Source organism: Centroberyx affinis, unplaced genomic scaffold (assembly GCF_046629955.1).
Source record: "Centroberyx affinis isolate AG114_WGS23_722 - 3 ecotype Tasmania unplaced genomic scaffold, CSIRO-AGI_Caff_v1 ptg001787l_1, whole genome shotgun sequence".
NCBI classification, from domain to species: domain Eukaryota; kingdom Metazoa; phylum Chordata; class Actinopteri; order Beryciformes; family Berycidae; genus Centroberyx; species Centroberyx affinis.
This window is the reverse complement of record NW_027280178.1, coordinates 1-22,993: the sequence shown is the minus strand read 5'-3', so window position 1 is coordinate 22,993 and position 22,993 is coordinate 1. Positions and strand designations below refer to the sequence as shown.

Sequence of the window (22,993 nt, the reverse complement as noted above, 5' to 3'; positions counted from 1 at the left end):
ATAACTACAATATCTGTTTATGTTTCCCAAACCAATTAAAGAATTATTGTGTAAGATTTAATTCACTGCTGCATAACCAAGTAATTCAAAACAGTGAATGGTAAGCTTTAGTTGAACTCTGAAAGACCAACAAAAACAACCCGGAGCACAACAAGAGAAAGTATCATATCACCATGTAGTCTGCTCTAGCCTATTCTCTCACCAGTGATGAGTCACTATGAACAGTTACAGTCTTGACCTGGAAATCTCATTTGCTACCAGGCCTGGCCTTGCGCAAGTGCTAGCTTTTTGCTCTGTAGTTAGTATCCTGTACTACGGGCAGTAGCAGTAGTAGCCCATAGGATACCTGCACTCTAGGGAGCGTAGTACATGGCAGTTTTTTCATAACATTCTGTCCTCAACCATAACAAGCATTTTAAGTTATGGGTATGTGTATGAAGTGGGATATATCTGCAGAGTCATCACAGGGTCACAGCTGAGCCTGCAGCTGCCTCCTAGGGCCAGGTTACACCGAGAGGGGGAGGGTACCAGAGATGGAGAGGGAGAGAGCAAGAGAAGGAGAAGGGACGGAGAGTGAAAGTGGTAGAGAAGGTACAGTGTTAAGAACAAAAATATGGTGGGATGAAAGTAGGTAAATTGACAAAAATAAACAATGCTTAGCTATACTGCATTGATGTGGTTGGGCGGCACAGCTACATGAAGGACTGGAACAGTAAAGGATTGAGAGTTTATAGCAATGATATAGGTCAAAATGGATCAAGTCCAGGCTGGCACTATGGTGTGAAAAGGTTGTCTCACCTACTCAACAGTCTCCAAGTGGACACAGTTGAATTACAATGCCTTGCAACTTTGAGGGATCGGAGCTGGCAGAGAAAGCCCTTCACAACAATACCAATCTGAATCCCTCTCACAGGCAAGAGGACTAAAATAAAGATGGAGCCCCCCCATCTCAGGTAAATATAGCCAGCCCAGTGGCCTGCAAGAGCTCTTTGTGAATGGCAACTGGGGGGTCTAAGCAGGGCTGTGAAGAGGGCATGGCACGGCGGCATAACTGTCTGCAGCCAATCTAGCTGGCACACACACAAACACACACAAACACGCGTAGTATCACATGCAGGGCTTTTTAAAGGGGCACTCCGGCTACAGGGTACCAGCGGGGGAAGACCTGTCATTATAGTCTATATGAGGATTTCCCTCTTGCATGAGAAACAGGCTGCCCCGGGGTAACACAACACCACGTGTCTTAAAAGAGGGAAAGGAGGAAGTGTTTAAAATACACCTGATGTATGGTCTTAAGTGCTGTCAAAAATACTACAAAGACTATAGATGTAGTAGTGGGCTATGGCCAATGTTAGCGAGCCAATCACTTCATCAGTCTAATCTACTCTGACTTGTTTCTGTCTCTGAAGACTCGTTCTCTTCATCAGGCTCTTTCCAAAAAACAAATATTTGCTATCTTGTATGAAATAGCTAAAATACTTAAACTTCCCACTCTGACAATTAGACTAGTCTAACCTGAGAATCTAAGACCAGTCTAAGGCTTAGACTAGACTTAATCTTAAACTAAACTTTAACTAAGTTTATGCAACTGGACCCAGTTCTGTGACTCTGACGACAACAAAACCAGAGATATTTCACGAAATTAGAGTCCAACATTTGAGTTCAAGGTTGGCATTGCTCATCAAGCTGCGGAAATCCTGGTGGCATTCCTCAAGTGTCACTGGTTTACCAGAAATGCCATTCATATGATAAAAGCCCTGCATATCCACTTTAATGGTGCAGTCTTTGTGACACACAGGGTTTTGAAGCTTCGCAGAGACCAGTACATTGCTGCTGCTCAACAAAAGTCCTTAATGTTACAAATAAACAAATTATTACGGTTCACACTTTTGTTCTGTATTAGAAAAACAAGAACTGTGACTGCTTACAATATGTGGTGTGAAAGGTACAGGTTGTAAAAATAAAAAAAGCAGAAGGCAGGCAGAACATTAAAGTTCTTTTTTTAGATTATCCCTACAGCCTCCTGTCAGATAATTCTCCATAAGAAAGCACTAGGAATAATACTTACATAGCTGATGATGACACCGCCATAACACAAATCTCTACTATATATTACTGCTATTTACAGATGCAGCTTGAGATTTGAGTTTACTATACAAAATTAACCCCCCCCCCAAAATAACATGAACACATTCAGAAAACTGCCATGAAGGCAAATATCTAAAGTAAATTCATAATATGATAGTGATGCTTTGCAAGTGATGAATAAATATGGGATACTGGGAGTGGAGATTTTTTACTCTGAATGAGATAGAAAAACAGCTCGAGTCGTACATGAAAGGCAAAGAGACAGCTACATCAAAAGACTCCAGGCTTTCAGGAAATGTTGATACTGATAGCTTGTTAAACTTCTTGATCGTCATTTGGGCTGTAATGACATCTTAGTTCTTAATCACTCGCAGAGCAGCTGCGGGGATAGAGATCCATACCAGCCTAGAGCCAAAGAAGACATGCCGCCTGCCTGCTCTCAAAATCAACAACCACACTCGAAACAGACTAAAGATAGAAACAGCCAAGTCTGAAAGAGCACTGCCTGCAGTTAAGTGTATTACCAAAAGTTAGAGTCACACTCCAGTGAATCAGAAGGCAACAAGTGCATGAGGAGAAATTATCCATTTATCCTAAGCCTATTCCTGTTTTCCTTTCATGACTGTGAATTGGCTGATGTGTGTAAAAACCTCAAATGCCTGCGGTTGTGAAGTGAAAGAAAGCCGGTGTGTGGTTTAGCTTAGCAACTCCCGGTCTGGGCTTTTCACTTCCCAGAATGTCACCACCCTCTTCCTGCCCCCTCAGATAGTGGGTTCTCTACTCATCTGGGCTGGATTCAATAAGATGAAATACTAACCAGTTCACAGTTTAGATGTGAAATATTATAGAGACCCCACCAAGTTTCCATAAGTTATGTGGCAGAAAGTCCACTCTGCTTTCCTTCCATCTGTTATATTCTACAGCCCTACTGAATGCCCCCCCCCACCCCCTTCTTTGACCAAAGTAAATACGAGCCATCATGTACGCAGCCAAAAGCCCGACGAGAAACACTACCTTTTCCCTGTGTTTGCTTACCAGTCATTCTCAAATTGATTTCTTTAAAAATAATAAATCAAAATTATTGGTGCAACACTACATTTTATGAGGCCAACATAATCAGTTGAAGGAAACTTAAAACAAAGACCTTTTCACACATAGCTTTAGACCAAACCTTTAAGAGATAATAGTCCTACTAAAGTTTTCCATCAGTAATCTTTACCTTGGGATTATTCCTGGTCGAGTCATTGCCAAAGCTTACATCCTGATCTCCACCCCCGCCCGGGGTAAAATATATCTTGAAATGAGGCTGCCTTCTGGGAGTCTCCCCACCGATTTTAACAGTGCAACCTTTAGATCTGTCATTTGCTTCCATTCTCTGTGTCTCCGTCTCTGTTTGGTTCTCCTCTGTAGCTTGGTGATCTGCACCAGATCTCTTGTGTTGATTCTCCAGAGACAGCCTCTGTTGGGACAAGCTTCTCTCCAGGCGAATTTGAGGGTAACGCACCACACGGCCACCGTTGGAGCTGGCAAAGCCCGGATCAGTGAATTCTCCCAGGGATGAAGCAGCCTGTTGCCTCCCCTGGCTCTGATCCTGGCTCTGATTTTGCTGGAGCTGAAACACCAGTCTCTGTGTTCCACCATTAACGGCAGAGCCTCGGTCCAAGCTCTGCTGCTGAACAGACCAGCCAGTACCACCATAAGGGAGGATTCTGAAATGTTGGACGTCAGAACCATCAGGAGAGTTTCTCTGGATACAAATCCCACCAATACTGATACCAGGTTGGCCTCTGTTGCTCATAGAATGGCCATTGGAACCAATACTGAAGACCCTGCGTTTGGGCAGGTCCGCCTCTGTAGGATAACTTAGCGAGTTTAAAGTATCTGGGCTGTAGTACGGAGGAGGTGGCGGTCGTGGAAAGTCGGTTTGGACCAGTGGTTCGGTGTAGGCGGGAGCAGGTCCTGGAGGAGTGTAACAGGGTGGTGGGCCATCATCAGCGAGTCCACTTGAATCACTATTGCCTGGTCCATTGGAGCGCTGGAGGGAGATCTGCATAGATGAGCTCTTGGTGGGCCGCGGCTCAGCTGAGGGGGTGAGCTGGGGTATGAACATGGAGGAGCTGCGTTTAAGCAGAGGCTCCGAGCCCGGAGCCACAGAGCTAGGTGAGAAGCGTTGCACGGCTTGCTCCTGAGATGGCCTCGACACTGGAGGTGGCTGCATGCGGAATGACATGGCCACATCGTTGTCTCCCTGCTGCTCCGCGGAGTCTCCTTCCAGTACCTCCAGCTCCGGTGCTGTGTTACTGCGGCCTGAACCAAAGTAGAGACGCAGACGGTGGGACATTTTCACCTCGCGCCCTACAGCTCCCTTTCTCTCTCTCTCTGGCTGACTGTTTGGCTCTCTCCTCTGGCTCCCGTCTCTGTCTCTGAGTGTCGCCCACTTCTCTCCTTTGGCTGGCTAGCTGGCTGATCCCCTTTTTTCTTCCACACTCTCTCTCTCTCTCTCTCTCTCTCTCTCCCCCTCTCTCTCTCTCTCTCCCTCCCCCCTCCCTCCTTCCCCCTCTCCCTCTCCGAGTCTCTTCCACAACTTTCCCTCCTACAGTAAACTGTATGAAGGAAAGAAGAGCAGCAAACTCACACCACAAAAACAAAAGACACACTGCAAGAGAGCTAACAACTTAAGGCTACACACTCGAGAGTGGCAGAGTGGAGCCAAAAGAGAGAGAGCAAGGGTGAGGGGGAAAAAAGAGAGGGAGAAACAAAAAAAGAAGGATCCCTGTATGCCAAACTCTTAGCACTACCGAGCAATAGCGACAGACAGCAGAAATAGCCTGAGCCGAGTGACGGCCAGCATTCCTGGCATGATTGGATAAGAGCGGCCGGCGCTCCTGGTTTCCGAGGTGACAGTGGGCTGCTTGTCAGTCATGTGACTGCAAATGGCTTCACCACCTCCTATTGCAACCCCATGCTGCCCTCAAGTGCCAACTGTCCCCCACACACATCTTACCTACCAACCACCCCCCCCCACTCCACAATGTCTCTAACCGCCTGTATCACTGTCCCCTCACCTCTCATAAATGTCCGCTATCCCCTCCTCTTCCAGGCTATGCTCTCCCCTCCTCACTCCGAGTTCTAGACAGTCTGGTGGTTTTTAACCCCCATAACTCAACTTGACCTCCCACTTCATTCTCTTACCTAAAACTGCTCTGAGTTACAGGAGCCAAGTACTTGTAGAAGCACAGAACAATTCCCCAACGACCCAATTTCCCACTCACTAAAGATCATTAAAGTTTCATCTTATCTGAACATATAATTGGTGAACATCATCTCTCACCACCCCTCCCTCAATTGCTCTCCGCCCCCATACGGTCTCTTTTTAACTGTAACAACTCCGGGCCAAACTAACAGCACCCTCTCAGCTGCCCCTGATCTGCAAGGACACCAAGCCACGGCTCCAAGGGGAGGAAGAGAGAGGGAAGCTGTGAGGAAGAAAGAGGACAGGGGAGAGAGTACGGGGGAGTGGGAAAGGGTGAGACCAGGGTCTGAACACAGCTGGGACAGGCAGTAGAAGAACAGAACCATAAATCTGGGTGCAACACACATACACAAACACACATCCATACCCCCTAGCAACTGGTACATCGGTCACAATTAGAGAAGATGATTTCCTTCCTGAACTCCCTACTAATACCAAATATAGCCCAAAGTCCTACTAAAAACGCAAAATTCACCATCAAATCTCAGCCCTGTTACTTCCTGTAGTTTGGAAACACAACATAGAAGCATAAGGAAGTGGATGCTAAAAATGGACCAGAAAAAAAGGCAGCAGCAAAATGAAGAGCAGACTATCTGACAGATTGCAGCTTTGATAAGGCAAACCCCACAGTCATCTCAGGGGAAAGCAATCCAAGTCTTCTTCAAACAGAATAGACATGAGCTGTCTCCCATACACAGCCAAACACTTAACTGCCTGGTGGTTTTATAGGCCACTCTGCTTGCTTCCAAATATCACTGAAGATAAGACTCAGCTGTGATCATAGACTGCAATGCTGAACTCAAGCACACTTATGATGCTGCAGCCTTTGTAATCAGTTAGGCTACATTAGAGCACATGGTAAAACAAGATGCATTAGAGACACTTTAACATCCATATTGATCAAATACATCTGTGTCCAAAGTAACTACTGATACTGAAAGGTAGATCTGAATGAGTATGGACAAGCAATCAAGTATGACTGATTTATCTCCAGTATTGTCTCGGTTTAAACAAGCTTAATGTAATCCAAGATACACCATGGGTTCGCTGGGAAAATGTAGAACAGATTACATTTTTAGAACAGATTAAACTTTTGGATGATATGGATAGGTTTCACGGTTTATCGCCCCATCTTGAATTGAAAGGTAATTATATGGGTTTTCTCTGTATGAAACCTCTTCGTCTAAAGGCTAGCCATCATGACTCAACCAGTGCACAAATGAGAGAATGTGTAATACTGACATATAGCAAAGAGATTCCTCAGCCTATCAGAATTCAAACAAGTGAATAAATGGGGGTTTTAGGCTACTTGGCCGCATGTAACACTATGTTGCCCTGAGGCTAGACTTAGTGGGGGAGTGAATGGAGAGAATGGACAAAGCTTCTATGATAATGTGGCCTTTCAGAGGCGTATGGTCTCAAAAGTGGCTGCCTTGTTCGAACCTCCATGACTGCTAAGACCTATGATCCAGTCCTCAGTGTGTGTCAGCCCGTCTGTGTCAAAAAACAAGCTGCAGTAGTGACAACCCGGCCACTTATGGTGCACCACAGAGGGAAAGGGAAGAAAAAAAAAAGGAATGGTCAAGAAGAAAAAAAAGGAATGCTGTGGATTGTGGACAACAGGGCAACAAGGAGACAGGCAGCATCGACTGGAGGCAGTCTTTAATACATTTTGTTGACACTCAGTTTACTTGACATTTAGTTTATCTAGAGCATTAGTATACCTACAATTTCGTATTACTAAGCCATCATCTACCACAAATACCATAACACAAAGCTTAGTTTAACTTTTCAGCCATCCCTTCTGACAAATAAACCATAAATTAATGCACGCAGGAGGACCAGCAGCCCACTCAAAAGAAATATTGGCCAGTGGTGGGAGAGCTGCCTTGGCATGCACCTAGAGTCAGACAGGCAAGCACCTCCTCAGACATATAAGGAGACGACCAGGCTTGAGGCTGCCTGTGCTCTGCTCTCTTGTCTTGTCCTCTTCTATCCTGCGACACTAAGACTGCGCCAGGAGAGCTCCCACTGCGCTAAGGGAAAACCAGAGCTGCCCTTTTCCTAGAGAGCCAAACGCCAGCAGGTCCCCATCAACAGGGGAATGTAGAAGGTGCACAAACAACACACACCTATATGTAGCAATTGCATGAGTATATGAAACATGGACAGTGCACATAAAAAGTAACTGAGAGTTCATCATAATAGCCACACCTCTGCACTTAAACCCATCGGGGAAAGGAGAAAATTCAGTGTCTATCATATTACAAAGACGGGAAAGACACTTCCCAAACTGTTGGCCTCCCACGTTGTTCCTCCAACCACAAAAGCAGTAGCCCTGAACCTGTGAGACCCCAACCGAATCCGCCTTATCCAGCCAAGAACACCAGTTCTCTGTCGGGCTGCCTCCACTGTTTGTTATATCAAACATCAAACTGAACATCCAGAGTTACTGAATAGCCATTAGAAATAAATATCACCATTCATTATCCTACAACCCCCCTCCAGGGAAGTCTTTGCTTCCTCCACAGAACAATGTCTTAGGACGCCATGTCAATAACCATTTCACTTCAGTCTCCACTGTTTTAAGAGCACGGTTAGCCATGGTGGGGGAACCTTTATACCAGACAACTGGATGGATAGAGAGCATGGTAAATTGATTACCAAGGCCTACTTCTGCTTTTCTTTACTGTGGCATTTGACATTATGCAGAATTTAATCTAGTCGTCATGGCAACTGAAAGCCTACGACAGGCTTAATTTCACAAGTCTAGGAAACCAGTGTTCTCTTCCATGGTAGAAATCTGAGAAATTAGGATTTGAGCACCACAATGACATAAGGGGGGTGTAGGAGTTGTTAGTGGACCACAGTCTTAAAAGGCTTTTGTTTCTTTGAGAGAATACCTGCAGATAGATCTTCCCCACCAATGCATTTCCTTTGCTCAAAATCATAATACTGATGTAAGAGTCCGTAGCTAAAATCCTGTGAAATCAAATCTGGAAATGTGTCATAGAGTACACAAAAGGATTCCTGTGAAGAAATTAGGGTACAGATAAAGAGTCCATGCAATTCAGATATATCAGGTCTATGATGGCTTACAGTAATATCAGTTACACAGTTACATTGCATTTGGATTCTGTTACAGTCATTTTTTAGAACCTGAATCTTTAAGGAAACCAGGACCATTATCATCATTAAGGACCATTATCACCACAGTAGAACAAACAATACCAAATATGGCCAGAGATGTTATCAAGACAATGTCTACAACAAGAAGAAATAAATTATGTGAAATCAATGAAAAAAGCATGTTGCATTTGGTGTGTGGAATTAAATCAACTACAGTGAAAGACGTCAGAACACAACAGACCAAAATAAAAAGGTAAAATGTGATATCATAAGTTACACAAGGGGTAAAGGAGAAGAGATGACAAAGTGTGAATCTTACCAATCTGTTTTCATCAAACACCTCAAAGAGCAGTCTGTGATTCTGAGGACACACCTGTGTTGGCAATAAAATGACAGGGGTGATGTTAGAGCAGTCATCCAGTGGTGATGTAGAATATAAAGCCAACACTTTGTAGGTAACTGCCTAACTGTTTGCCTTTGGGTAACAATAATTCACAACTACCGAAATAGCGTGGCTAAAAAATAGTCAATCTCCTCCTTTAATCGTTACACTATACTGACTGAACTATGATTCTTCTATAAATAACCAGTAGGCAGTAATCATATGCGTGTGGCTTAGCTTGTAAACTTTAATATGGCCCGTTTGATTACAGCGGTGGAGGAGATGGGATTCAGTTCTCAGTTTAACTGCCACAAGAGATGAACAAGTCTAGCATGACAACTATAGAGTAAACAATATGTGCAGTAACAGTCTTTCTGGAGGATCTATATTGGGAAGAAAGGGAATTTGAGGCATATTGCAGTATAAAAAGTTATGCTTTTAAAACAGCACTCACTCTGAAGTAGAATTCCTCGTTCCATTTGGGATTGAGGGTCTGAAAAAGAAGACCAAGTATAGACATGGTTACACTAATAATTAATTAACCACTTACTGAAGCCTACTGAACATCATCACTCGTTTACAAAGAACAGAATTTGTTTGGGTTTTTTTTAAGATTTTTTTGGGGGGCATTTTTACCTTTATTAGATTGTTCAAAGTAGAGAGAGACTTGAAAGACTGGGAGAGACAGAGGAATGACATCCATCAAAAGGCCCTGGGCCAGATTCAAACTTAGACCTCTGAGCCACAAGGACGCGTCAGAAACTTATCCAAGAGGGAGTGAGAGAGGAGCGCCTGAGTGAGAAATTAGGCTTGATCTTGTGCTTCAATGATCCTCTTAAGTTGTTAGAGGAAGTTTGTAGCTTGCAACATGGCCCAATGATTGTCATTAGTCTCCAGATCAACAGCCATGAGGATTTCCACTGACTTGCTGGAGGGATCAACTCAATATGTGTCTGCAAAGCCTCTGTCCCTCTGCCTCTCTCTCACACATACCCAGTTTTATATTTTATTGGTCTGAGAACTATGTGACAGATCTCATTAAAATGCCTTTGGTTATTGAAATGAGGCAAACACCAGAATGTCAATGAAGCCTTAATTTCACAAGTCTCTCTGATTAATAAACACTTAATATTTTACCGCAGCGATAAAATAACGTCTCTGTTAAAATAACTTTGCTGCGATATCAGAGTTCCCACTGAACCCATTGCCCTTGACAAAAAAACAAAAATGTAATTTTAATGAAATATTCAAATTTTGACAATTTCTCCTTAATAAATAGCAAAAATATCCTGTATGCTATGCAAAATATCAACATTAGGTATGACTTTACAGCATGAGCCTGTGTACACACATAGTATGAGGTAGACCAAGCAGCTCAGGGTAGGTTTTACCAACTAATAACAGTCTCTGACCTGCTTTAGAATACAATGTGGGTTTTTTTCCAGTGCATCTTGCCATCAGCAACACTCTTAGCTTCGACAACAAAGATGCCGGCAGAGGTGGCCCACTTTAAAGACACAGACAGAGCCCATAGAAGAGCGTAGCAGTGATGCTTCCTTTTCTGCTCCACATAGCAGTGCATTGTCAGCTATTTATATCCTAGAAGGCAGGCATGGCCACTGGCAGCATATGTCTGCCTGCATGGAGGCCTGCGCTGCCTCACTCCAGCAGAGGATTGGCTGGCAACTAGCTGACCTAAACCACCGAGAAAGGAGGAATTTACAAAGACATATGAAGCTGCTTGCAGAGTCAAACTGATGTCTATCTGGCAAGCATATGCAGGTATTACACAACAGACAGCCACAGTACAACAGGCTACATTGCAGTGCTCTGATCATCCAAGCTTCATCTTTGCATGTTATATATTTCCACAGACCTAGGCCTAGCTTTGGCCTATGAATAAAATGCTGTGCAGAACCGTTTGAGTTCATTTTAAACCATGTCTAGTCCAAATCATTCCACAATGTTTGTACTGACAGTTATTTTCTAAATTACAGCCCCTCTGAAATTTAAAGCTATTTTTTCAGTGAAGGTTACACTGAATAACAAGAAACAGCTCCCCCTGGTGTGAACAGATTTCCCCCCAGAAACAGTCCATTGGGGGAAACAGAGCTCGGCCTATGTCTCCCTCTAGACTCAGATAGTCTCTCCTAAACAGACAAGGATGCACTGGATTCTGGTGCCTTCCACTGGTTTCCCTCCTTCACAGATGACATGGTTAAAAAACACAAAGCGGAGAATAGGAAGAGCTAGTCGTCTCAGGCCTGTGATTTACAAGGGGAGTGATCAAGGGCACATGTGAGTGACATTAAAGCCCTGTTGCAATGACTGTGCAGTAAGTGAGTGGCGTAGGTGTGGGAGGAGATTATTGTGGTGGGCAGGGATGACCCTTCTGATACAGTGCAAACAACAAAATACATCAGAGGTCATTATGTCTGAAGGAGACAGCCACAGGTCAAATTAGAATGATGTTAAGTCCATCTGCGTTTCTAATTGTTCTTGTAGAGCTAATGATGGAAGGAAACTCAACTGGCCAAAACTCCTCATGAGGGGAAAATTAACATTTGATAGCTGGACACAGGAAGGGAGCGGTAGTATGCTACAGATGAGCATGAGTCAAAGCCATTGTTTACCTTTGGACTTACCTTTTTAATGGTTTTCGTTTGGACTAAGGCGAGCTCTCTGTTTTCATCCGCAACATAGAGGGAAAGTTTGACGTAAGGATCGCTGCAGAAACAGACACAACAGAGAAACAAATCAGTGCTGTTTAAAGTGACTTTGAGCCTGTCACATTGCTTCATTTGTCACCACACGTCCAACATCAAATGTACAAATCTGCACCAAACACTCTCTTGCATGCACTGCACAAACTCCACCCAATAACATTATGTTTACTTTACAGAAGTCTTAAAAGGAAGACAGGGATCCCCATCTAGTGCTTAGTGTGCCTACCTAATGTACCTTAGTCCTATTCCCAATCTAACAATAAATTTAACATGGTCACAGGTAGTGCTAGGCTAGGCTCTGTCACCATGTCGGTTCCCAGACCTGAAACCTGAGCAGCAATGGACAACCCCGCAGAAAAAAACTGCTTGCATTAGGGTATTGTGAGATAAGGCTATAATGTCTTATTGACAAAGCATAGTGCTAAGAATAGAAAGAGCAAAACATTTTGAGGTGAGCAGGACAAATAGTAAGTAGAGTGCCTGTGACTGTGCCATTTAAAAATAGCCGACTGGTTTATCTGAAGGTGCTGACAGGGTAGAAATCTCTAGTGAGTTCTAGGTAGAGAGGAGGGCAGCACTATTCATTAGGCAGACCAAGTCCTCTGCTGCTCTCCCAATAGGCCACACTAGGTTCAGTGTCAGGTCATAACCTTCCCAAAGGAAGACTTCACACGTTCACAAATTTAATCTGGATAACCGACCACTTTCACAAATGCAATCTGTATCTATATGCTATCTGGATAATGAACAATCCAATCACACCATTTGCATTTATACCTGTATTTTTGTATGCGTTCTCGTTGTCTGCATTGTGCATTCTGTCTGCATTTTGATCAGATCTCATTTTTTGTGTCACTATGCAAAACAGGCAGCAGGTGGGGGGGAGGATTGTCAACAGAAATTAACATGGCGGATGTAGAGTCATTAGACGAGATATTATACAGCCTGGATTAACTTTTCATTTGCCCTGGGAAGGGTTGTCTTTTTCGATTCTTTCATAGTACACAACAACAACGACAAATAATGACAGGTTATTTATGCCTCATCAGTGTTTGCAAACTTTAGCTGCTGTGAAGGCTACTACAGCGACTCCTTCACTGTGGATGAGGATGAGGAGTGATGACTGGTGGGAGCGGATCATGCTGGAGTCCTGAATGGAGGGCAAACTTCAGTTTGAGTCAAGAAATTTCTACCGAGTGGGTGGTACTTTCTCACAAATGTGAACATACTGTACGGATTTCATTTACACCTGGCTGACTCTGGCTGAGATCCGATCTCAATCTCAATGTGAGCCAGACCACCTCCGAAGGTCTGGCAGATCCAATCACATCCCCATCGCAATATGTGCTCTGTGTGTTTACACCTTTTTTCCCTTATCCAGATAAGATATGCAGATACAGATCACATTTTAATATCAGGTGTAAATAGGGTCAAAGTTTCCCATTAAGTGAACTTATGCTACCCCAATTATGGACTACTTAATGTCACAGCCTTTATCTACTCCTCTAGTTAGGCTCCTGAAACAACTTCTCCTATCAAGACCAGAGACAAAACTGATTGTCTGTTAAAATTGTATTTTCTTGCCCCTGCATCCTTTTCCTTACATCCGCTACAAATTGTGTGGAGTTGGAGGGGCTTCTCTTACATTCCTTCTAAGAAAGCAGCTGAGAGGGAGCAAAGAAAGCAGACACAAGGAATGGGGAAAAAAGAGAACTGAGTTTCCTGTGCAGATGGAACCCCACAAAACTGCTCCTTGATTGCTAATTAACATCTCCAGGATCCCCACAGCCTCTAATTGTGTGTTGACGTGGTTCTGTGATGTGTTGTGACTAAACAAAAACAATGGGCCTACTGTATTTCAGCTACACTGAGACTCCTTCTTGTCTCCTTCCCTCTCTCAATAATAATCCTGCTGAGGGAGACAGACAGGCTACTTCAGGTCAAGCCTGGGAGATGAAAGCGAGCGTTCGTCACTGCATTCAAATAACTGTCAATGGATTCAAATGATAGTTTGGGCCACCGGTTGTTTGACAGGGCTCTAAAGTGCAACCCTTTTTTTAAAGAAATGCAAGTTCATATTTGACTTGGTCACATTTGTGCGAGTGGGGAGAAATGATTAATTTAAACAACTGTGTACAATCATTTTAACCTGTTCTTTATTTTATGTGTACTTTAATTAATTTATTTGTAGTCCATGTAGCCTATAGGCTAATCACTTTTGCTCATCTTGGCTTCCTCCATCCTGACTGACATACCATTAACACTGCATTTAAAAAAAGTCTAATTCTTCACAGTAACGGACAGTCACATGAATTTAAGTTCGTTTAACAACAAACGCATCGTCAGTGAAAAGATTAAGCGTTCTACAGCGGAGTACTTTGAGAGAGGAGAGAGAAAAGGAGACAGAGCCACCAAGTGGTGCTGATGATGCTGAGGAGGAGCAGGAACAACAGGAGGAGATAGCTGCAGGCGCTGTCACCAGGATGACAGCAGAAAAGATTTATATTTACATTTAAAAAATGCTAGGACCAAATCGCATGCTGGTGCCACCAACTGAATAAGTTGGTAACACCAATGCCACCAGTGGAAAAGCTCTGTTTGATTGCACAAGAGTTCTCCAAGTTTCTATCTATCAACACCTCAGGGGGACACCAACAAAAGACAAAACCTCAGGGTCCTTCAAAACGTCCAAAATAACAGAGCAGGACACTACAGAAGAAAGTAGAGTTGCAGAATAGAACAGTAACAGGAATGGGTCTGTCTGGAGCAAACACAAGAAAAGAACAAGCCTGCAGTGTTTGAGCATCTTATGAGGTGACAGACTGCCAAGTCAGCGCTCTCTCTCCGATGGTAGCTCGCCACACATTGAGACCTCATTCAGTGTTTCTTCATTACATTACAGCTTTCTCCTGAGCAGAGCCGAGCCAGCCTGCCAGTAGGGCGTCAGGATGCTAACACAGGCACTCTGGCATGTGAGTAGCACTCACACAGTGCTGAACATGTCAGGCTCTCAATCTCAGCTTTCTCACAGCTCAGATACAACACAGTACCACAGACAATGGTAATGCATCATGGGGATTGTAGTTCCAGACATGTATTAAAATTTGGGTGAGGGTTACACTAGTCTTAAGATGGTTTCAGCCAGATACCCACTACATTTAAATCACACTTCAATGAAAAAGAAACCCCTTTTCCATAACTCTACCCAGGAAAAAACCTCTGATTCTCTGTCTGATTGCATGTCAGCTATGTTCCAAATGGGCGTTGTCCCATCTAGACTATTCTTTGACCTTATCACGCACACAGTGTACTGTACCAACAGAGGTTTGAGGATGCTGGTAAGGATGCAATTAAAGAATGATGTTGGTAATGTGCAATCTCCAGTGAGGCAGCCTGTTCTGAGTATTTCCTGGTTAGGCCATTCCGGGAAGAAAACCCCTGCAGTGAAATCTGAAGACATTTAAGGAGGATCCAAAATAATCAATTTCTGTTATGATTAGGGCTGCAACTAACATCTAATTTGTTATCAATGAATCTATCCATTACTTAATATATAAATGGCTAAACGACAATCTCAATCTCAGTGAATAATTTACAATAGCAATTGAACATAACTGAACATTTCAAAATTCATGGACATAAATTTTCATGTGGAGTAAGTCAAGTACAACAAAACTATAGTTCAGCACAGTATAAAACAGAACCCAAATATGATACTGCATTACAAGTATGGCTAGCTATATTTGCATTACATTCAAATGTATAGATCTAGTCAGATATTTCAGCACACCTTTGTGGGCCAAAAAGATGACTATGAAGGCGGACTGAAAACTCAACACAGCCTTCTAAGAATTTGTACTCGAGGGAGAACCTGCTTTATCACTTTTTCAACAATGTATCTGAAAATAACATCACTGCAGACACTGACTAATGGTTGCAGCCCTCATTCTAATCTTCACTTCTGATGAGCTTGTTTTAAATTCTTTAGAGTAATACTCCCTACCTGTACCTCTACACCTCACTTGATTTATAAGATAGTGTTGAGCTTAAGCATGAAGTTAGGCCTTGGACTGTCAAAATGATGCATTTAGCCTGGACTAAGAAGGTAGTATTTTGCCATTTGTCACATGACCAGAGCAATAACTGATTAAGTGGTGATTGGTGGTCACTCAATGGCATATTATTCATGACTGACAGTGTTATTCTAGCAAGGCGGGTACAAAAAGGTAGGTAATTAAGATTCATCATGGGACATGAGTCACATTGCTTAGTCATGCAAAAAAAAACAAAAAAACGAAATGCAATCTTTAAATGAAACGCCACAGAGGGGCATTATGCAACATCACATAAATGTTCTGATAACAGTGGGTTACACTTCATCACAGAATCACCACTGGGGAAACAAGGGCAGCTTCACAGAATAGCCCTTTGATCAACGTAATGTTTGAAAGACCCTCTAAAGTTGAAGTTCAATATTTGCCGTATCTTAATAAATAGCAGCTATGTTTAATTATTAGTTGAACTCTTTTATCTGTAAAGACAAAAATGGGAAAGTAAGTGGGTTATGAGTGGGATAGTGAAGGCAACTAGGTAATCATTGATTAGCCTAAGTCTTGGAGTTCAAGGTCTTTGTTTATTCATAAAAAGAGTGACTTTGGAATGTAGTGAAAGTGCAAAACACCGTATTGGCCAAAGTTGAAAGGACAGACTGAAGGAGACCCTCTAAGTCAAGGCAGAAAGCTATAGGTAGGCCAAGGCTAACCGTTTCTCTGCTTGGTCCTACGTTGGGCATTTCTCACTTAAACGTCCCTGACAGATCATTCTCGTTAACCAAGTATTTTGAATTGAAAAGAAACGACCAGCACTCCAAGTGTATAGACTAATATGTCTTCATTTATTCTGAAAACACGGTAGTAGCAACAGATGAATGCATTTCAGCTGTGATGCTGATGATGGCTGATGATGGCTGATGGCTGAAATGCATTTCAGCTCCGATGCTGATGATGGCCGATGGCAACATTCGGCTGTTGCTACTACATGTTTTAAGAATAAATGAAGACATATTAGTCCATACACTTGTAGTGCTGGTCATTTCTTTTCAATTCTGTTCTGTTCTGTATCCGTTAGACCTTGTACTCAGTCTAAGATATATTCTTTGATATTTGAACTTTTTTGAGTTGTGCATGCTATTTCCTGGTCTCTAACCGAAGTATTTTGCCTAGCTAGATATTGTACGTTTCAAAAACTGTATGGCTGGAGCCCAGCAAAAATGTCATATTTAAAGAGCCAACACCAACCAAAGTATTACCTAGCCCAAGGCCTAGCTTGGCTAAACAAAGTGCAATGTCAACCCTGACCTTAGCTGCGTCCACAACCAGTGAACTGAAGGGGCCTACAAAGCATTCTCACAATGATGAAGTGAGCAACAGTGTAATGACAGAGATGCTTCTGATAAAAAGATCATGTTCTGGTGTGTCACAAAATGCTCACCTGGCTCCAATGATGTCTTTCTTCGCCAGGTCGATTCCAGCAATGACCTTAACCCGCAGCACCCTCGTTTCATGCTGGAGAAGAAAGAGATGATGGATCGAGATATTTGATCAAACTCATGGAAAAATGATCTCATAACCAAGCCACTTCAAACATCTGAAACTGTTGGCAGCACTGACCTGCATTTTATAAGTTAATAACCCTGACCTAAATAGGATTGAGTGGTATTTCAAAGGCTTTCAGGACTAGCTTATTGCTGAGGGTTGCTGAGTGATCACAATATTCATGACTTAACAGAGGAGATAAGACAAAACTCTATTAAACTACTGCAGAAAAATATATATATAAAAAAAAATATATAAAATATAAAAAATATATACGCAATGCAGGATTGGCTCATTAGTCTCTCTAGGAATGTTTCCTTACGTCTTATGACCCTAATGTTACTCTGTGTGCATGCACACATTTTCTTCCAACAGCACCTCCTGCAGAGGAAACCTACTGCATGTTGTAGTCAACCTCGACCTACCTCACACCATGCTCCGTTTACTGGTTCACACCCACTTTTCCCTACTACACTGCAACTTGAAATGCGCGTTAAAAGAAAATCGATGACGTGCTGCTTCCCAGTAGGTAGGCTAAGTAATGTTTATGCCATATACATAATGGCTGACAACAAATTCTGTCACAGCTTTAATTATGATAAGTGCTGGAGAATGGGGGAGGGAGGGGGAGCCCAGGCCTACCCAGCTGTTACCTAAGGCCACGGCCTTGTTCAGAGGGGTGTAACATTACTGAATGTTTACATCGCTCTCACAGGAAGCTTATTGTCTTATGGAATGTGGGCCTATATTGTCTTAGAAACTTGAGTCGAGCTCCGGTTTTATGTCTGTAACACAGTGAATGTTAGCCAAAAACTAGCCAACCCTTCCCAAAGTCCCTTGTGTTGCAGCGTGTGGAATGCTGTTATAATCATGCCTTTTAGCTCTCCCTCCCATAATGACAGACTGACAGACAGGGTTCACAGTGGGAGTCAAGGAGGAACTTAGTCAAGATACCAAAACAGATACAACTGCCTTGGTACCTGGCTATCTCAGTTTCATTACTCTTACCCTGTGACATAAGGTATACCACTGACTGTTATGATCCTAATACTAAAAAAACATAAAGTGTTTCAGTCAATATACCAAATTTTAGAATTAACCAATGCAATATCACCAAGACATAGATCCACTATATCAACTTAAAGATAACTGTGTATTTGACTAAAATAGCAACCTGACCAAGGCTACACTAGCCTATATTTTGAGAGTCAACATAATACACCTAATACCTAATCCTTTGCACAGTATAATGAGTTGACTGAGGCTAATCTTATATGCATCCTAGTGAAAAAGTGACTCTTTTCCTTTTGTCTACTGCTGTAAACAGACAGCTCAACAGTAAGAGACACGCCCCCTACTCTCCTGTAAGAAATCAGAAAGAACATCTAAGAGTATTATTTTTATTCATCCATCTGGATCATCCCAAAAAAATCTGTAGTCTTATTATTCCTTACTGCACCAGTAATGTCTACTAGGCAGTTTGCTGATGTGACTAGAGGAGACACCCTGCAGTCACAATGATGATAAAGGCCAGATGATCAATTAGCAAATCATTCTATTTTTTAATTAGTAATCTCCTCATGTCTAATTCGTGATTCATAATCTGTAAAACAACATTTTTATGCTAACACTGATTTATAGGCTGCTTAACGTTAATTCCTCGATGGGTGTCAAAGGCAAGAGAGTTCACCGCATAGGAGTGGATATAACGAGCTCCTTTGGCAATGGCAGATGAACATGCCATGGCTCAACTCTTCAAACTCGTTTTGTGGTCAACTAGCCATCACCAGCTCTGAACACTGACAACAGATGGTGTTAAAATCTGAACAGACAGAGTGGCTAACTGGTAATGCAGCCATGCATTTTCTACACAGATTGCACAATATAATCTAACCTGCGCATCTAGGCTCCAAAACAGCACTTTGAGGCGCTGGTCAAGCTACAGTTCGTTAATATATAATTTTTATTTAAAATTTTAAGATTGTTCGATCGTACTCTACTGTCGTGTAATTTCTAGACTGTAAAGCCATAGTGTGCGGTAATCATGAAATAAATGAAATAAAGGTCTGTAAACTAATGCCATGGACATGTAGACAGGGAGCAGGAAATTGACAGCTGACTTTCTATGGAATGTAGGACTTGTTAGCTTGATTATCCAGCTAATGTTAACGTTAGCTATATGTGGCTGATTGGCTGTATTGAACCCCCTGTTACAGAAACCTATCAGTCTTTGCTAGCTACATAACAAAGCTCCATTGAAATTACAGCTTACCTCATCTTCTGAAAGTCCATATATTGGTTCGAAATTCGTAGCCATATAGCCTACGGTCCACACTCTACACACACAAAAAACAAGCCGCCTGGCAAAGCTAGCTAGCTAGCCTTGAACAATAAAGTCCCCTTTTCTCTCTGCCGTGCGGTGGTGGTGAGTCCAGAGTAAGAGCAAATCCTGGGCACGGCACGGTGGTTTCGTTTGCAGCAAAATAACGTAATCCTCGCCAGCGTGGTCTGACGAGTCTACAACTTGGCAATTAAAACTATGCCTAAAATGTTTCGAGGCAGCTCGCTTTTGTCAACTCCGAGCTTATCCCCAGAAACGGTGTGACAGTTGACTTCCTCTAACCGGCTGAGCCAATCGCATGACAGTATATCTGATTGATGATAACTGTGACCAACCAAGTGGATCGTGGATTCCTCCAAGCCCCACACCGGCCAATAAAACAGGCAGAGGGCGTGGAGCTGGAGTATGTGTGTTTTTTTTTCTTCTTCAGGGTGTGCGGGGCCTGTCTCACGAAGCAAGTTCAACACAGGCAGGGTATCTTTGCGATAACTGGATACACAAAACCTAACAATGTCAATCCTAGCTAATAAATCTCACTAACGGCGGTTATCAGCTCGCTCTGTCAACCCAGGATTTTCCAATCCTGCTATGAGCGCGTTCACATGAAAGGGGCGGGGTTTGTACCAAATAGCCAATCACATGCAACACGGACTCATCCAGAGTGCAGCCCATTTAATGATAAAATATCAGATTAAACTATTGATCACCGTGGAAATTAGGTCGTTGCAGTAGCAAAAGTAATATGACTCGAAGGGAATATAATACACAACACAACTAGACTATTAAAATAAGCAATAACACAGTAGAAAATAATAAAATAATCAAACAATAAAAGCAATGGATTATAAATAATTGTGGGGTTATGTAAACATATGCTGCCGGCAAAACAGTATTAGGCCTAGAGTGTAAAAGTGGAAAGTATGGGAAACAATTTGGATTACTAGATTTCTATTCTTATCTCATTAACAAACTATTATAATAAATAAATATGAGCAATAAAAACACTGTAGCAGTGAAAAGTAACACTGTTTCTGCTGCCAAGGCTGAAGGTAAATTGCGGATAGTGTGACTGTGTAAGTAAACAGGCTTATCACTGCCCCTTCATTAACATACTTCTCACTGATACAATATTGTGTGTGTAATCACATTGAGGCTTTGAAAAGATGTAATATTCAAAAAGTCTGCCTCATGGGCTGTGGTGTTGGGAATATAGGCGCATTTTATTGCACCAATCACTCTCGTGAGTCCTATGAAGGAATTTTATCGCACTTAATATGCAACAGTAAATTTAATTAATTATTAATTGACTAGTCAAGGAATGTACCATACCTGCTATTTGATAAAAACCCTCTTTTATAGCCAGAGTGGCCTGGGAACACTCTAAATATGTATTATATCTATTATTATTATTATTATAATTATCATTATTATTATCATTATTATTACTATTGTTGTATCTGATATTATAAATCATCAGGGAAAGCGAAAGTGTTCTGTCGGTATCTAAACACTGCCAAGAGCCCTTGTGTTAATTCAGTAGTATCTCCCTGTGCAGTTCTGTTTATTGCTTGTATCATTCATTTGAATGCAATTGTATTGGTCAATGTTTTTGTTCATATCGGGTTTGGTAAATTGAATTTTTCCAGGGAAGGTTAGGCCTATTAAAAAAAAACCCTCCAGGGATCCTGTAGGTGTGGTGATATCATTTTCCCAGTCAGCTGATTGGTGAGGAGGCGGGCCTCGTTTGGCCTGAGCTGAACCTGATAGGGAGCAGGTTAGTTACCATGGTGATCACCCGCTGTAAAGTGAGACACCTTCATGACACAGAAAACTCATCAGGGTTGAGGCCAAAGTTAGCTCTCTAACCCACTCGCCTGGTGAGACAGGCCCTGAGGCCAAACCGTCTCTCTGCCACTCTGGTGACCAACCAGTTTGCTTTGCTTGTCCTGTAGCGCCGCCCATAGACTACTATACTATAGAAAACGAGCAAACCTACCGGAGTGAAATGTGCTGCACAGCTTTCCTTGGAGTTACACCAAAATGTAGGCTACCTTACAAAGATTTAAAAGGAACAAAACTAGAAATAGATATTTTATAGATTTCCCCACAGGAGATTAATAAAGTGATATAACCTAAAGAAATTAAGAAATTAGTATACAATAAATACATAACAATATAATAACCTATAATATAAATAAATAAATATAATAACATAAATAAACATACAGATGAGTTAGTTTCAAGGTCACGGTTCTTTCTTTCTTTCTTTCTTTCTTTCTTTCTTCCTTCCTTTCTTTCTTTCTTTCTTTCTTTCTTTCTGTCAATCGGTGTCAGACAAGAACTATAATAGCCCTATAAATCCCCCTCAGGTAGCCTAATATGACGTCAACAGCAATGGTAGTTCTTCAAACTGTACTGTAATTGTACCTTCACCCATACAGAGACCGAGTTTTGCTTGGTTAACACAAATGGATTCACCTAATCAGTTTCCAAGGAGCACCGCTAGATGTCACTACACAGTCATAACTGATTCAATATGACATTTCAGTTGCCCAGCCGCTGCAGTGCATGCTACACATTGATGAGACACATTCACAAAGAAAATGTAATGCAGACACAACTTGATATGCTGATGTGTAAACGGTAGGCCTGCTGGTTAACTGAGGAGGAAGCCTGGCTGGGAACAGATCAGATCCACTTCACCCCTGGATGAATCTGTTTTAGAGACTGAATGAACAATAATGAACGCTGACATGGGCCTACATACATGCACAAAAAACAAAAACACAAACATGCAAAACACATCCAACATAGGCTACAGATACGCATGCACAATAAAATGTGTTTATCATTAATGCTAAGATAAATGATGAAAAATGCATTGTAATAATAGGCCTAATGCACAATAATAGTTCATCAATAGAGCATCAACCACAAATTATTAAATGTGTTTCTGAATTGCACAGTAGCTTCACTCATTCACCATGGATATGTCATATAATGGGACTTTTAAATCAATCTGAGGAGCAGATGGCCACATTATATAACATTATTGCTTCTAAGTAGAGCTGAAAGGGGGAGGGGCAGAGATTTCCCAAGCCACCCTTGACACAAAGCCATCCTTTCAACTAAATGCTTGTTTGCTGCGCTGAATTTTCTCTTCAACTCCTTAATCCCACATGCAAAAACTATAGATTAATGAGATTAAATGAGTGACATACTGTACATTGATGTTTTCAAACAATCAGATCTCAAAATATTCTCTAAAATGAAGGAATTTCCGTTCCAAATAATGTGTTGCAGTGTTAGGTTGCATGAAAACATGATCAAAATGTTGTTCTGGCAAAATAAATTATGAGAGATTGGTTTTGCTATTCACTTTACAGGCAACCATCATACACAGTCACAGATATCACCACTGAAAACTGATGTCTCTTAGACTAGTTCACTTTTATGGCAATTTTATGGCTCATTTTTGTC

General features: G+C 42.1%; 1 protein-coding gene across 3 annotated transcripts in view; it reads right to left on the bottom strand.

Annotated features, from left to right (window-relative positions):
- The window catches only part of nedd4l (NEDD4 like E3 ubiquitin protein ligase), a 47,657-nt gene extending 27,914 nt beyond the window's left edge, over positions 1 to 19,743 (bottom strand). For 2 of the 3 annotated variants that reach the window (XM_071529391.1, XM_071529392.1), the window contains exons 1-5: positions 19,445 to 19,743; positions 17,069 to 17,142; positions 11,498 to 11,579; positions 9,307 to 9,345; positions 8,790 to 8,843 (exon numbers count right to left, since the gene is read on the bottom strand). In XM_071529391.1, the coding sequence (XP_071385492.1) occupies positions 8,790 to 8,843; positions 9,307 to 9,345; positions 11,498 to 11,579; positions 17,069 to 17,142; positions 19,445 to 19,489 (294 nt within the window). In that variant the 5' untranslated portion in view covers positions 19,490 to 19,743. Of the gene's footprint in view, positions 1 to 3,307; positions 4,562 to 8,789; positions 8,844 to 9,306; positions 9,346 to 11,497; positions 11,580 to 17,068; positions 17,143 to 19,444 lie in introns of those variants that run through there. The other variant, XM_071529390.1, reaches the window with a different exon arrangement.
- Positions 19,744 to 22,993: the final 3,250 nt, after the last annotated feature.